Source organism: Scyliorhinus torazame, chromosome 7 (genome assembly GCF_047496885.1).
Source record: "Scyliorhinus torazame isolate Kashiwa2021f chromosome 7, sScyTor2.1, whole genome shotgun sequence".
In the NCBI taxonomy this organism is placed as follows: domain Eukaryota; kingdom Metazoa; phylum Chordata; class Chondrichthyes; order Carcharhiniformes; family Scyliorhinidae; genus Scyliorhinus; species Scyliorhinus torazame.
In genome coordinates, this window is record NC_092713.1 from 124,345,734 (window position 1) to 124,362,365 (window position 16,632).

The window sequence follows — 16,632 nt, forward strand, 5'->3', positions numbered from 1 at the left end:
ATTGCTATTAATCCTGGTAAAAGCATCTGTTCAGGAAACCTTACCTGGAAGATGGTCTTTTTTTTGTTGCTATACTTACATCAATCTGTTACAGGGAAACTGGAAATGAAAGTCTCTGTAAAGTTTGCTTCGTGTTTATGGGGTACCCTCTATGTGGTTGTGGGAACATTAAAACTGTACTAATCTCTGACTTGAAAGGGGATCAGATATGGTCTGCCCAGTTCCATTGGAAAAATAAGCTGAAATACCTCACGTGACTCACCTGTCAACATGTCTCAAACCTTTGAGTAACCCTGGGTGAACTTGATGATTACTGCTCCACCACAAAGACCACTCTGCAGTGCGACACCAGTATTTAATTTCGTTTTTTTAATAAACTGAGCTGTTATTGCAGGAGGGCTTGTTGGGACAGAGCATGTGCAAATTGCACACGCAGTTATCTGACTCATGAATTTCATCCATATGCTGCTGGTCAGTGTACTGGAAGCAACTGATGGGAACCCACCAGCACTAAGGGAAGTCTCATCAGAACATGTGGTGATATGTGCATAGGCATATCTATGTATAACTGTGCATAGTTGCACCAATATATATATTTGTATATAACAGCACCAGTGTACATAGCCACTGACCAATACATGTAGTGACAGTTATGACCTCCCGCCAGCAGGTGGAACCAGACACCTATACAGACCTATATGTGCTGGTGGATGGACGAGACGCAGGCACTTGGTAGTAGGATGGTCAAGGGGACAGTCTTCTCCCTCCTTAGTTTCACAGTGACAAAAACAGTATTGTTCGTACATGTAAATGCATGGTTACTCTCCAGCGTGTCAAGAATAAATACTTATAGCAATCTTGGGCGCGATTCTCCGACCCCCCACCGGGTTGGAGAATTGTCCGGGGCTGGCGTGAATCCCACCGCCGCCGTGTCCCAAATTCTCCGCCACCAGAGATTCGGCAGGGGCGGGAATCGCGCCGCGCCAGTCAGCGGGGGCGGGAATCACGCCGGTCGCCGGGCCCACCCCCGGCGATTCCCCGGCCCGCCATGGGCCGAAGTCCCGCCACTGTCAACCCTCTCCAGCTGGCTGGCATGGATTAAACCACCTTTTGAACGCCGGGACAAGGCGGCGTGGGCAGGTTCCGGTGTCCTGGGGGGAAGCGCGGGGCGATCTGGCCCTGGGGGGTGCCCCACGGTGGCCTGGCCCGCGATCGGGGCCTAACGATCCGCGGGCGGGCCTGTGCCGTGGGGGCATTCTTTTTCTTCCGCCTTCGCCATGGTCTTCACTATGACGGAGGCTGAAGAGACTCCCTCCCCTGCGCATGCGCGGGGATGACGTCAGCAGCCGCTGGCGCTCCCGCGCATGCGTCGCCCGGCGAAGACCTTTCGGTGCCGGCTGGCGTGGCACCAAAGGCCTCTCCCGCCAGCCAGCGGAGCGGAAACCACTCCGGCGCGGGCCTAGCCCCTCAAGGTGAGGCTTGGCCCCTAAAGGTGCTGAGACTTCCGCACCGTTGGGGCGGTCCGATGCCGGAGTGGTTCCCGCCACTCCATTACGCCGGAACCCCCCGCCCCACCAGGTAGGGGAGAATCGCGCCCCATATCTTTGTGTTCTATGCGTGCTTTCACGACCAGGAAAGCCACCAAACACAACAGAACCCAGCGCAATTTTCGACTGGGTCGCATGAGTGGCCTTGGGAGCAACAGAGGCCAGGCCTTCTTTGTTGAGCTAGCTGGAGATTTTAATCACATTGGAGAGCTTCTGTTGCCCATAGACCAGATTTCATTGAATAGGACAGGTGAGTTATCAGCAACCTACGCCACAGGAATTTGGTAAGTATTGAGGAAGTGAGGCGCTGAACTTAGTGCAGCGGGTATCTCAGCAGCAGCCAAATACAGTGAAATGAAGCCACTCCATTTTAACTACCCCCTCACTCCATTCCAACTGTATTAAAATCCACCCCGCCCCCTTAATTTACATTCAAGCATTATATTAATGATACAGCCCGAGAGGATTAATGCTGCTTCATTGTATGAATGTTACATACTTGTTGTGGTCAACATTTGCCTACAGTGCTGCCACTGTAAGTGGGAAACAATATTAATGGAGGACTGGAGTTTTCTGGAATACCCCCATTGAAGAGAGTACGGACTGCGCTGCCCAGCATCAATACTGACTCACTGGAACAAGATTGTTCTACCTTATAACTTCACAATTATTATTGTTTTCCAACAGTTCTTAAATTATTTGCAATGAGGGTAAAGGCAAATCACAGCATTGATATTGTTTTCAGTGATAGGTGAATATCATGGGCTCCCGAGGAGCAGACAGTGAACAAAATTTCTTAGAGAACATTCATTTGTGATATCACTTTTCTCCCCATGGTGGTGAAGGAAATAATCTGTGGACAACTAAATTGGTGAAGAATGAGCCCGAGGAAGAATAATCTTCTTAACTTCATGGAACACGAGAGGTGAGTTCCTCACTTTCAGATTTAGCTTTGCTATATTGGTAATCAAACATTCCAGAAACACATTTAAATTACACTATCATATTATCTGAATATTTTAAACATGCTTATGTTCCTGCTAATGATTTTTGCATTACATATAAAGAACTGTTCCCTACATAAAATGCACATTAACAAGTGCAAATAAACTTTTATTCAATTGTCAATCTGATTGTTATCTATAACAGACCCGTAATGCAGATATCTTGCACATAAGGACCATCAATGTTGCTATTGAAAACAAAACACCGTAGATCTTCAACTTGACACATCAGATATACAGCATGGCTCGCCATTAAAGTTACCACCCAATGTCCATCAACTACTTGTAAGGTAACCATGTTTGATTCAGGTAAAAATACCGACTTTGTGTACATACCTGTAGTGCTGGCCACGGAGGAGATGGTGGGAGCTGCTGTTGTCATTGGAACTGAAAGGAGATGAAAACAATTCAGTGAGAGTCGCCTCGCATAAAGTGAAACATGTGGCAGCCACAGTCCATCACAGCACTGGTGAAATGACCAAAGCTCCAAAGCCCGTGGTAACGCTTGGGTTCCCTTCTGAAATTCCCCACAGTGTTTCAATTCACCTCATAAATATTGTGGCCTCAGTTTTAGAATCAAAGAGTCATACAGCACAAAAAGAGGCCCTTCGGCGTATTGGGTCTGTGTTGGCCATCAAGCGTCTATTCTAACCCCATTTTTCAGCACTTGGTCCATAGCCTTGTACACTACGGCATTCCAAGTGCTTATTTAAATGCTTCTTAAATGTTGTGAGGGTTCCTGCCTCTACCATCCCTTCAGGCAGTGAGTTCCAGATTCCCACCACCCTCTGGGTGAAGAAGTTTTTCCTCACATCCTCTCTTTTGTCTTAAATCTATGCCCCTGGTTATTGACCCCTCGGCTAAGGGGACTTGTATTTAACTTCACTAACAATTATCTCCACAACTAATTTTGATTTTGTGAACTTCCACAACACTGGTTTATGTATTTGACAGTTCACTATCGATTATTAGAAAGTTAAGACGATCGCTGGTAAAACTGGCACAGAATCTGTGTCTTCTTCTGCCCCCTTGTGGGCTTTGGTCAGTGTTACATCACAGATAGTTGAGAAATGACAGTAGCAATCAGTAGCTCAACATACCCTACTTTTCGCTGATATAATTAATACTTAATAAGGACAGTATTTCACTGGAACATTTCCTTGTTTTCCACAGTTCAGGATGTAGAATTAAGCTCCCTATAATTCAGCTAACTTCCAGCTGGGAATTCTTCCATTTCAGAATATGTTGCAGTGGAAGTTTATTTCTTACACGCTTGTGTTCCTTTTCCAAACAATTTCTTTGGGAGGGGAAAAGATCACCTCAATGATTGTGGGACACATGCATTGTTACATGACTAATCAATCAGACATCTGCATGATTTAGAAAATAAATGAACTTTGCACAATTAGTGCAGGCAAAACATTACCTGTGCACATATATTCACACAAGAAAGCACAAATGAGATGATGTTAAAATTATTTAGACAGAGCACAAATTCTCTCTCTCTTAAGAACTTGCCCCTATTAATTCAGTACACGAAAGGCAAGAAGGGCCTTTCTAGTTGCGATCTTTTACCTGATATATAGATCAGCACTGGAGCCAAATTTCTGAAAGAAGTGTAGATGTACCTCTACAATAAAACAGGCCTCCTGAAGGGTTAAGATCCACTGCCAGCTCGCAACAGTCAGTAAAAAGATGCAACTCAACTTTGTGACGGCCAAATTGAATTCTAGTATATATAACAGCGCACCATCCTTGTCCAATGAGGGGGTAAATGCTAACAGTTAATCAGAATGGCATCTCATCAAGCATTGCAGAATTACTCAATCCTGTTCTTGAAAAATAGGTATAATTTGGGTCAAAATCCAAAGCAGGTATTTCACAACATGTCAGGTTAAATCTACTTTAGGGTTTTCAACTGGTCATTTGAATGGATGTTGCTGGTTCTAATTTGCTTGTTCACTCATTCCCCTCCAATACGACTTTTTATCTCAAATTCAAAGCCAATTGGAATAGGCAGCTGTCAAGTCATTCATAAATATGAATCTGCCCTATTTTGGTGCTTCAAAGTCCTAATACTGCATTAATAGTTATTGTAAACTACTGGATGCTGTAGCTGTTTAACTTTCCACATAATGATCAGATGCAAATTTAATCAGATTAATAAATTTGATCTCAATTTGGAGGCACACACTTAATTAAGTCATTCTGTGGCGCACCAATCAAAAATACCTCATTTGAGATTCATAAAATTTAAAACACATCTTCCAATTATGGGAATTTCATGAGGTAAAAATTATATCTGTAAAAAGAAGCAAAATACAATGGCTGTTTTGAAAAGCTTCCTGGTTTAATTTAAAACATATTCATTCCACTTATCTGACCCACTCATCAAAGGTAATTATGAGCTCAGGGCTATATTCCTTGGCACAGTAGTATTCACATATATATTGCACACAAAGTAAAGAAAGCCTGGTATCCTGCTGCAAAGATTAAATTTGTCATTTGTTTTCCCTTTCTATCTATCAGGTGCAGGTCATCTTGTGCCAATTACTATGTTATTTTACTTTTTAGTGAACCTGCCCTCATCAACATGACAAATCCCAGTTCCAGAAACCAAAATTATTTTCAGTTTTTTGCACCCAATGTCAGCATCAAGTATTCCAAGGTCATATGCAGGCAAAAGTTCCCTCTGCAGTGTATCTATTCAACCTTAATGCTAAACTTTGGTGAACACAATCTACTGCACCAGTGTTCAAATATAGATTCTCCCTTCAGTCATGCTTACAAACAATTTAGCAAACATTTACTTTATGCTTTTGGCAAGTAAGTGGCATGAAAATTGCCGCATATTTGGACACTTTAGCCGTTAAATAAATGCAGAGAGTGATTGTTGTGTTCACAGTATAACACACATAACTTCACAGCAACTTCATTGCAGTGTTGATGTCAGCCTACTTGTGACAATAATAAAGTTTATTATTATTACACCCCTGCATAATACTTCATCACGAATAATAGCTTTGTATGAAAACTGAAGAAAAACAGTAATAATGGGCGGGATTCCCTAGCCTCCCAGCTAAAGTTGTACCGGGGAAACCTGTGGGAGGAGGTGCTCTGCAGCGGGACCATAGTGTCCCGCAGGCGTGAATGGCTGGAGAACTCCGGCCAATATGACAAAGCAGAAATCAACTGCACTATCCCGAAAGGTTACTGTGCAAAAATATCGACAAATCGCAAAAGTGGAAGTGACTCGGAACTTAAAGAAGCAAACAAGTTTCACAGAATGTGAGATGGCATCAGAAATGGAGGATTTCTCAAAAACAATTTCTAAAGTGTTGTCCCCTGCGGGAAATGTGGTGAGATTCCCGGTCGGCGCGATACAGATCGCAACCCACATTCTCTTGGATCTTGGGGAGATTCTCTCCGGGCAAGAGGTGTGCAGGACGTAAAGATACCGGCCAGGCCAGCTCCTCAGAGATTAGGTCTCCAGCCATCTCCACCTTCTACTCACCAGCAGAGACCCCCCCCCCCCCCCCCATTCAACTTGCAGGCATCAGGCACCCCCTCTGCCAATCGCTGATACCAGTGGCCCCCAAACAAGTGACCAACACCCAACTATGGGGTTGCTGAATACCCCCTCCCACTCCCATCCTTCAGGCCTTGTTCCCTTCAGGGACCCCCCCCCCTTTAATGGCCACACCTCCTCAGGGTCCCACCCCTAGGCAGTTCACCTTGCACCCTGGCTCTGTCAGGGGGTAGTGCCAGCATGGTCATCACATCTAGTCTCTGTTGATGGAGACGAGTAGTAATTTCTGTCAGCCTCAAGCTACCCCAGCGGGCACATAGGATCCTGGGAGTCTCTTAGTGGGGGGGAAGCAGTGACGCAGTGGTATAGTCGCTGGACTAGTAATCCAGAGTCCCAGGGTAATGCTCTGGGGACCCAGGTTTGAATCCCACAACAGCAGATGGTGACATTTGAATTCAATAAAAATTTAGAATTAAAAGTCTATTGATGACCATGAAACCATTGTTAATTGTCATATAAATCCACCAGGTTCACTAATGTGCTTTCGGGAAGGAAATCCGTCATCATTACCTGGTCTGGCCTTTTTGTGACTCCAGATCCACAACAATGTGACGTACTCTTAAATGGCTTTAGGGAAGGTCAATAAATGCTGGCCCAGCCAACGACGCCCACATCTCATAAAGAAATAATTTTTCTTTAAAAACCCGAAAATGCATATTTAACTGCACATTTAAATATGCAAATCTGGTTTACGCCCAGGTAGGGTATTTTGTGTCCAGATTGCATCTGGTGCCGTGGGCTGGGAGCATCGTACTCCATTCGTCACTCGACGTGAACCCCGTTTCGGGGCTCTCTTCTCTGGAAATAGCACGATGTGCGCTGGGCGCAATGTGGGCAGAGAATCACCCCCGATGTATGAGGACACTGTCACAGGACGAGGACTGACACATGAGCCATTCACCTTCACTGACCTCGTGCAATCTCAGAACACACAATGAGTTGCATTTACTGTCAATGTCCCAAAATGATTCAAACAAGCGGGGACGACACAGACGGATCAGACACAGGTCAACGTGGAACCAAAAGAGATATTAGAAAGCAGACAAGTGATTCAACACATCAGCAGGAGATAGACAAACCTCAGTGAATATCATGAAGTGTTTTAATGATATTGCAAAGACATTAACTGCCAGCCATGTGCAATGATCTGAAGACGGCCAGCCACGAAATTAACTTCTATAGGAGTGCTCTCCATGGACTAGTTGGAAAATTAAGGGTGAATATAATGGGATTAACTGTCACCTAATATAATCAATACCCTTGTTTAACAGCTGTTCATATACAGAATGCAATGTGTTTCCCCAATTCTACTCTTAAATATCATACAAATGATAATCTGTTATCAGATTAATCAAATATTGCACTAAATTTAGAATTGTTATTTCATAGAAACATAGGGTGGGATTCTCTGATCCTGAGGCGAAGTGTCGACGCCATCAGAAACACCGTCGCGTTTCTCGACGGCGTCAACGTGGCCTCAGGATCAATAATTCTGGCCCCTACAGGGGGCCAGCACGCCACTGCAGCGACCCACGCCGTTCCAGCTGCTGATCCTGGCGTGAACTGGGCGCTGCGGGGTCCACGCATGCGCAGTGGCACCAACGCCAACACGCACATGCGCTGTGTCTCCTTTCTCCACGCCGGCCCAACGCAACATAGCGCAGGGCTACAGGGTCTGGCGCGGAAGAAAGAAAGCCCCCAGCCAAAGAGGCCGGCCCGCCGATCGGTGGGCCCCGATCGCGGGCCAGGCCACAACAGAGCCCCCCCCCCCGGGGTCGAATCCCCCCCTCCCCCCCCCCCCCACAGGCCGCTCCCAGACCCTTCCACACTGAGGTCCCGCCGGCTGAGAGCTGGTGTGAACGGCGCCGGTGGGACTCGGAATTTTTGCGACGGCCGCTCAGCCCATCCTGGGCCGAGAATCGGCCGGGGGGGGGGGGGGGGGGTGCGTAGACCTGCCCCTGACCGGCGGCACCCTGCGGGGAATTGCGTCCCTGCGTCGGGCCGGATTGGCGCGGTTCGCGCCGGTCGCAGGGATTCTCCGGCCTGGCTGGGGCTGAGAGAATCCCGCCTATAATGAGTTGGATTCTCTATCGGCGGGATCCTCAGTTTTGTCGGCATCGCACTCACGCCTGCGGATTTCCTGATGGTGTGGGGGTGTCCACAATGGGAAATTGGCCGGCTACCAGGATGGAGAATCCCGCTTCCGGCGGGGTCACGCCGCACCAAAAAAAGGGGGAGGCGGAACAGAAGATCCCGCCCAATATCATTCAACATGCTAAAGTCATTATTACTGTATTCTGAAATATTTATTCACATCCTTCAAAGCTCACAGCAGCAACAGATACATCCAGGAATCCACCATTGCAAATATATCCTTAGTAACAAATAAAGGTGCAATAACCAGAGCAACTGAATGAGGAAAGAATTGGAACAGTTGCTCCAATAATCAATCGTAACATCACCACTATACCAGCCACAGATATACGTGTTATCCAGTGCCCTCAGCCAGAAGGTGACTGCTTGATATCGCAGTAAAAGTGTGCATAATTCAATTTAGAATCTTTTCGCGGAATGTAGACTGTCTGGTGCCAACCTGTTCATGGTACAGGGGCTGTTTAGCTCAGTGGGCTAGACAGCTGGTTTGTGATGCAGAACAAGGCCAGCAGCGTGGGGTCAATTCCCGTACCAGCTGAAAATTCTGGATTCTCCCTCTGTGCACCCGAACAGGCGCCGGAATGTGGCGACCAGGAGCTTTTCACAGTAACTTCATTCAGTGTTAATGTAAGCCTACTTGTGACAATAAAAATTATTTTATTTTGTTTAAGATCGGTCATTTAAAACCACCACAACAGAAGGTCCTCACCACAGATGGAACAGTTATCAGCATTATCCCTCCAATTGGTCCAAGTTCATATTTCCTCAATTCGTTTTGGACGAGGTAGTGAGAAATCAAACACAAGCTGTTCAATTTGCATTGAAAGAGGTTACCAGAAACAAGGGTAGACACAGCACGAATAATGTTGGGATTGACTCCATGGCTAATGCTCGGGCATCTTCTCTACCTAACAGATGGGATAGCTTACAGTCTTCAATTAGAAGTGTAAGCACCGGATATTTCTAGTTCTATATCTCTGAGTAGACAAGTTGTTTATCATGCAATACATTAAAGGACATTTTTCATAGTTTCACATATGTACATTATGGAATTCTTCTCAATTTGCTTAAACTGTAAAATGTAAACTCAAGGATGCACGTTATACGATCAATTGTACTCTTTATTAATCAGTTCTGCTTCATTACTTATTTGCACAATAGAGATCTGAGGCTGTTTAAAGGCATCAGCCTACAAGTGGTGCTGAGTTATTTAATCTAGTTTAAAGGCATTCAGCCACCCTACCTAGCACAGAATGAATTATTTTTTAATCACAATGCAAATTGCTGCTTCAACACAAAATTAGTGCGGTCCAGTCCACCAGACCAATCACATAGGAAAGAAAACCAATTGCATATAATGATTTAATAAAGCAGAGAGTAAACTACACGGTTCATGAATGTCTGACATAAAAAACAGAAAATAACTCAGCAGATCAGGAAAAATCTGTGGAATGCGAGAGAAAGGCAGACAAGGGGCTAACCTTTCAGGTCTATGACCTTTCAACAGAATTATTAGTGGTTGTCAATCTATGCTCCTGCTGCTTCTGGCAATTGATAACATCCCTATTTTCTGAACAGAAGTTCACCTGTTCAACTACATTATTGATAATGCTAAATTGTAGAAATCCTTCCCTGTTAACAGAAAGAACGGCATAGACACCAAGAGTAGGCGGTGATTTAAGATGATCCTAGGGCAGTTGACTATGTGGCAAATATGAGTGTTGGTATTTACATCAAGACAAAATTGACACATGCAATGCTTCGTTGTGAGCTAAGTACTTTGCAGTTTGCTGGCATATGCCCTGGAAAGGTTTCTCCCTGGATATTACACTCAAACTCTCAATTCCCAAACAGATAGAGGGGACTGAATGTCAAGACAACTGATATTTTAATGGCACTTGAAAATGGTTGGATATCACACATAGCAGAATAAATTACACCTTTACTTTGACCAGAATCACCCCCGATAATTGAATTGGTTGTTGATATAGTCTTTGTGATGTTTGCATATAAAACTTACTCAAACTTTATCTTATTGATATGGTTCAGTCTTTCGTCATTAGAATCATTATTGGAACAATTATCCAATGTTCTAATACTTACAGCTGTAGAGCCCTCGGAATAGATGTCTTATTTGAAAGATGACTCCCAAAATGGTATATGTATTAGATTTGTTTGAACTGGGATGGGAAGCAGGAGGATTGAATAAAATCCACAGCTTTGTTGCAGTTAATCTACTCTGCAATTATTGCTTCTACATAGTTGAAATGGTTGAGGTTCCTCTTGAAAGAAAATAATTCTCAGATGTTAATGTATAGATTGATGTTTTCTTTGGGGATTTTTTTCTTGATTTTGTTTTCACAAATCTTTTGAAATCATTGTCTTGTAAACATTAACATTTTCTTATTAACGTTTAATTGGATATCATTCTGTGAAGGCTCCACTCTAATTGAACTTCCATCATTGGCCTGGATGTTTCTCCTTGAGGCAGGTAACCGTAGTTGGGAAAATTCCAAGTTTGGCTCACCCACCCCGGGAGAATATGCCTGCAAGGGGAGCAGGTGTCGAGTGGCATCAGACCAGCTGACCCAGTGAGCAGAGGCGGGATTCTCCGCAAACGGCGCGATGTCCGCTACCCGGCGCCAAAAACGGCGTGGATCAGTCCGGCGTCAGGCTTCTCCGCACCTTTAGGGGCCAAGCCCTCACCTTGAGGGGCTAGGCCCGTGCCGGATTGATTTCCGCCCCGCCGGCTGGCGGGAAAGGCCTTTGTCGCCATGCCAGCTGGCACCAAAAGGACTTCGCCGGGCGACGCATGTGCGGGGGCGCTCATGGCATCCCCGCGCATGCGCAGCGGAGGGGGTCTCTTCCGCCTCCGCCATAGTGGAGACCATGGCGAAGGCGGAAGAAAAAGAGTGCCCCCACGGCACAGGCCCGCCCGCGGATCGGTGGGCCCTGATCGTGGGCCAGGCCACCGTGGGGGCACCCCCTGGGGCCAGATCGTCCCGCTCCCCCCTGAGGACCCCAGAGCCCGCCTGCGCCGTCTGCTCCCGCCGGTACGGTAGGTGGTTCAATCCACGCCGGCTGGCGTGTGTTGACAGCAGCGGGACTTCGGCCCATCGTGGGCCGGAGAATCGCCGGGGGTGGGCCCGCTGACCCGGTGGGGGGTCGGAGAATCGCGCCCCAGTTCAGAAGCAGCTTCCGGGGCTGCCAGGTGCAGAGGTGTCCCAATTAAAATATAAGCACAAAGGCCCTCCAGGCTTCATCCTTCACACCCCCTTCACCCTTCAAACACAGCCCATGCCCCACCCATGCTTCCCACCAACTCCATGGCCCCTCATGTCCCCTATGCAAAGCCGTGCCCTTCCAAACTCCCCAATGCCAGCACTGTGGCACTGTGGTTAGCACTGCTGCCTCACAGCACCAGGGACCCAAGTTCAATTCCGACCTCGGGAGACTGTCTGTGTGGAGTTTGCACTTTCCATCCGTGTCTGTGTAGGTTTCCCCCAGGTGATCCGGTTTCCTCCCACAGTCCAAAGATGTGCAGGTTAGGTGGATTAGCCATGCTAAATTGTCCCTAAGTGTCCAAAAGGTTAGATGGGGTTACAGGGATATGGAGATAGGGCAGGAGAGTGGGCCTCTGTAGGGTGCTCTTTGAGAGGGTCTGTGCAGACTCGATGGGCCGAATGGCCTCCTTCTGTAGGGATTCTATGGATTCTATGAATGCCTCTCTTGCGGCCATGCCATGCTATGGCACGATCACATCAGTCTTGAACCCGAGAACCAATTAACCCAATGAAATGTATTTAAAAAAGGAAAGTAATTCAATCATGGCTTTCTACTATGTTGGGGAAAAAAAAGTAATTTAACTGCAAGCTAAGAGAAGTATCAATCAATAACAAATACTACAAATCCTTGAAACCACATTTATTCAGAGACTTTTTTCAAATCCCACTATGGTTCATACTTAATAGAAAATAGAAGCAGGAGGAGGCGATTCGGGCCATTGAGCCTGCTCCGCCATTCATTACGGTCATGGTTGATCATCAAGTTCAATACTCTGATCCCACCTTCCCCCATATCCCTTGGTCCTTTTAGCCCCAAGAATTATGTCTAATTCCTTCTTGAAATCACACTATGTTTTTGCCTCAACTACTTTTTGTGGTAGTGAATTCCACAGATTCACCACTCTCTGGGTTAAGAAATTTCTCCTCACCTCGGTCCTAAACGTTTTACCCCTTATCCTCAAACTATGACTCCTAGTTCTGGATTCCCCCACCATCGGGAACATTCTTTCTAAATTTACCCGGTCTGATCCTGTTAGAATTTTATACGTTTCTATGAGATCCCGTCTCACTCGATGAGAACCCTCTCACTTCTGAACTCCAATGAATATAATCCTAACTAACTTAGTCTCTCCTCATATGACAGTCCTGCCTGGTAAACCTTCGCTGCACTCCCACCATAACAAGAACATCCTTCCTCAGATAAGGACACCAAAACTGAACACAATACTCCAGTTGTGGCCACACCAATCCCGAAACAATTGCAGTAAAACATCCCTATTCCTCTATTCAAATCCTCTTGCTATGAAGGCCAACATACCATTTGCCTTCTTTACTACGCATTTACTTTCAGCGATTGATGCACGAGGACAACAATGTTTTTCTGTGTATCCACCTCTCTCAACTTATACCCATTCAAATAATAATCTGCCTTCCTATTTTTGCTACAGAAGTGCATATCTCACATTTATCCACATTATACTGCATGTACCCACTCACTCAGCCTGTCCAAATCCCGTTGATGCATCTCTGCATCCTCCTCATAGTTCACCCTCCCCCAACTTTGTATCATCTACAAATTTGGAAATACTACATTTAGTTCCATGGTTCAAATCATTAATATATAATGTCAACAATTGTGGTCCCAGCACAGATCCCTGCGGTACCCCAACAGTCACTGCCTGCCAATCGGAAAAAGACCCATTTATTCCAACTTTTTGCTTTCTGTCTGCTAACCAGCTTTCTGTCCATCTCAAGGCACTACTTGCAATCCCATTCGTTTTAACTTTACATAGCAATCTGCTGTGTGAGACCTTGTCAAATGCCTTCTGAAAGTGTACCGGGTCTCCCTGGTCATCTGTACTAGTTACATCTTCAAAGAATTCCAGTAGATTTATCAATGGGATTGAAAGTGTCATAGCTTGGCCTGTGGGTAAGAGGGACATTGGGAGGGTGGAAGATCAGAGCTTGGAAGGTCAGAGCTTGGCATAGGAGGAATAAGGGGCCATGCAAACGGAAGGGCAGAATTTGGCAGAGTGGACATGAGGAGGACCATGGAAGCTAACATTTTTGAAAGTCCCCTCATGCAGACTAGGGTTCATGACTTCTCTGAGGGGTTGTGAACCGTGACTCTTTAAAATCTTGACCTAACGCCATTAAAATTGTGGTGAACTGGGTGATGCCTATCCCTGCAATACAGCCAGCCAGGTCAGGAGTGCCACATGTGGCCTTTAAACAGGAAGCTTCCTGCACCCGATAAAGGCACTCCCAAATATTAGACAGCCCAAGAATGTGGCTGGGAATTCTGGCATTGGGACCTGCCTGTCATTTTTAAAGGGCTCTCGAGTCATCCCGACCTGGTGAAAATCCAAGCCATTGTCTTCGGACCTTCAGTGCTCATATCAAGTTAGGCTACAGTTTTCCAAATTTATATTGTTTGTTCTTTCCTTGAAAGCATTGAGGAACCACAATCCATTTTAAATGGCCATTTTAGCATGGGTACGCTTCTACATTTATAAAATTAGCATCACTTGTCCCAGTCAGCATGTTGAGTGCAACAAAGACAGACTGATAATGCATTTCATATTTCCAAATGAAACAACAAAACATCAAGTATTAAATACACCATACAAAGGGTTAAGTACGTCAGTCTGAAAATTAAAAGATGTTGGCTTAATCTTCAAATTTGGCTTTTTCACATGAGATACTGGTCCTGAATTTGCTACAACAGTGGCATTGACAATGAACAGCATAAATTAGAACGTTATGCTCTCCAATCCTCTAATGGCAGATTAACAGCAAAACTAACTGGTGGCCCAATTACAGTAAGTCAGCATTGGTTTGTGAGCAACACTCTTTATGGATAGTTAAGAATTCATTTTGATAATTGATGCCCATGGAATCTCAAACACATGAGGGTTAAGCACTCTGAAAATTTTACATTCGTTATAGTTTTAAAATATTAATTTAATCCCAAATTGCTAATTTTCAAACTGGAGTTGGGATGAAATCTTTATAAATTCTGCATTTTGGCATGACTTAAAAAATGGCCCGAGTCACTCTTGCCGTATCTTCCTGGCATGTGCCATGATGGTGCAAGTTTGCAGCAGGTTGCCACCCATTCTCTGAGCGATGTGATTTTGCTGCTATCATATTTCTCCACATAGCTTTTGAACTGTACTCTGTTCATTTGACATGATTAATTTTTGCTCTCTGAATTCTGAGCTGGTTCTAACTTTGTCCATGTAAGAATTTAAACACCACAGAACTCCAGTCACTAAATAAAATAATGTTAGTTTGAATTATCTGTTCTAGGATTTATGGTTTCACTCCAACACTTAAATGCAAGACATTTAGCAATATGTAGATCACTTGCAGAATTTTGTGGTAAATCAATTGAATATTTGCAATATTTTCAGTAAACAATGATTAATTCCAAAGCAAGTTTACTAAAATTCACCCAGGTTACTAAACTGACAGTATAATGATATAGACAGGGGGCGAAATTCTCCCCCAACGGCGCGATGTCCGCCGACTGGCGCCAAACACGGCGCCAATCAGACGGGCATCGCGCCGGCCCAAAGGTGCGGAATGCTCCGCATCTTTGGCGGCCTAGCCCCAACATTGAGGGGCTAGGCCGACGCCGGAGGGATTTCCGCCCGCCAGCTGGCGGAAATGGCGTTTGATGCCCCGCCAGCTGGCGCGGAAATGCGGCGCATGCGCGGGAGCGTCAGCGGCCGCTGACAGTTTCCCGGCGCATGCGCGGGAGCGTCAGCGGCCGCTGTCAGTTTCCCGCGCATGTGCAGTGGGGAGAGTCTCTTCCGCCTCCGCCATGGTGGAGGCCGTGGCGGAGGCGGAAGGAAAAGAGTGCCCCCACGGCACAGGCCCGCCCGCGGATCGGTGGGCCCCGATCGCGGGCCAGGCCACCGTGGGGGCACCCCCCGGGATCAGATCGCTCCGCACCCCCCCCAGGACCCCGGAGCCCGCCCACGCCGCCTGGTCCCGCCAGTAAATACCAGGTTTGATTTACGCCGGCGGGACAGGCAATTTCTGGGCGGGACTTCGGCCCATCTGGGCCGGAGAATCCAGTGGGGGGTCCCGCCAACCGGCGCGGCCCGATTCCCGCCACCGCCCAATCTCCGGTACCGGAGACTTCGGCGGGGGCGGGGGCGGGATTCACGGCGGCCTACGGCCATTCTCCGACCCGGCGGGGGGTCGGAGAATGACGCCCAGGCTTCCTGTATAATACAGGCTGTAGCACCACAAGTCTGCCTGAGTTGTTGCTGCCTTAATAGGCAATGCCCATATTTTCAAACTATTAGTGTATTCATCCATCTATCAGTTGGTTAGCACATACATAGGAAAAACAGCTTTATCCATTAAGATCTCACTATTTAGATGTAATACCCAATGAAATTGCATCAAGGATGGGGCAAGTCATTGTCAGGACAAATCATTTTTCAAATCTTGGATTGAATTGGATTTGTTTCTTGTCACGTGTACCGAGGTACAGTGAAATGTATTTTTCTGCTAGCAGGTCAAACAGATCATTAAATACATGAAAATAAAATAAAATAAAATAAAAAGTAAATACATAATAGGGCAGCACCAAGTACACAATGTAAATACATAGTCACCGATCCGATCAGTCCACAAGAGGGTCATTTAGGAGTCTGGTAACAGCGGGGAAGTTTTTGAATCTGTTCGTGCGTGTTCTCAGACTTTTGTATCTCCTGCCCGATGGAAGAAGTTGGAAGAGTGAGTAAGCCAGGTGGAAGGGGTCTTTGATTAAGCTTCCCACTTTCCCCAGGTGTCGATGGATGGGAGGCAGGTTTGTGTGATGGACTCTCTGAAGTTTCTTGCGGTCTTGGGCTGAGCAGTTGCCATACCAGGCTGTGATGAAGCCAGATAGGATGCTTTCTGTGGTGCATCTGTAAAAGAAATATGGACATGCCAAATTTCTTTAGTTTCCTGAGGAAGTATAGGCGCTGTTGTGATTTCTTGGTGATAGCATCGACATGGGTGGACCAGGGCAGATTTTTGGTGATGTGCACCCC

The 16,632-nt window shown here is 46.1% G+C and overlaps 1 protein-coding gene across 12 annotated transcripts in view; it reads right to left on the reverse strand.

Moving 5' to 3' along the window:
• Nucleotides 1-16,632, reverse strand: part of ptprc (protein tyrosine phosphatase receptor type C) — a 521,790-nt gene that overhangs the window by 146,199 nt on the left and 358,959 nt on the right. For all 12 annotated transcript variants that reach the window (XM_072511439.1, XM_072511442.1, XM_072511435.1 and 9 more), the window contains one exon: nucleotides 2,888-2,938. In XM_072511439.1, the coding sequence (XP_072367540.1) occupies nucleotides 2,888-2,938 (51 nt within the window). The remainder of the gene's footprint in view (nucleotides 1-2,887; nucleotides 2,939-16,632) is intronic.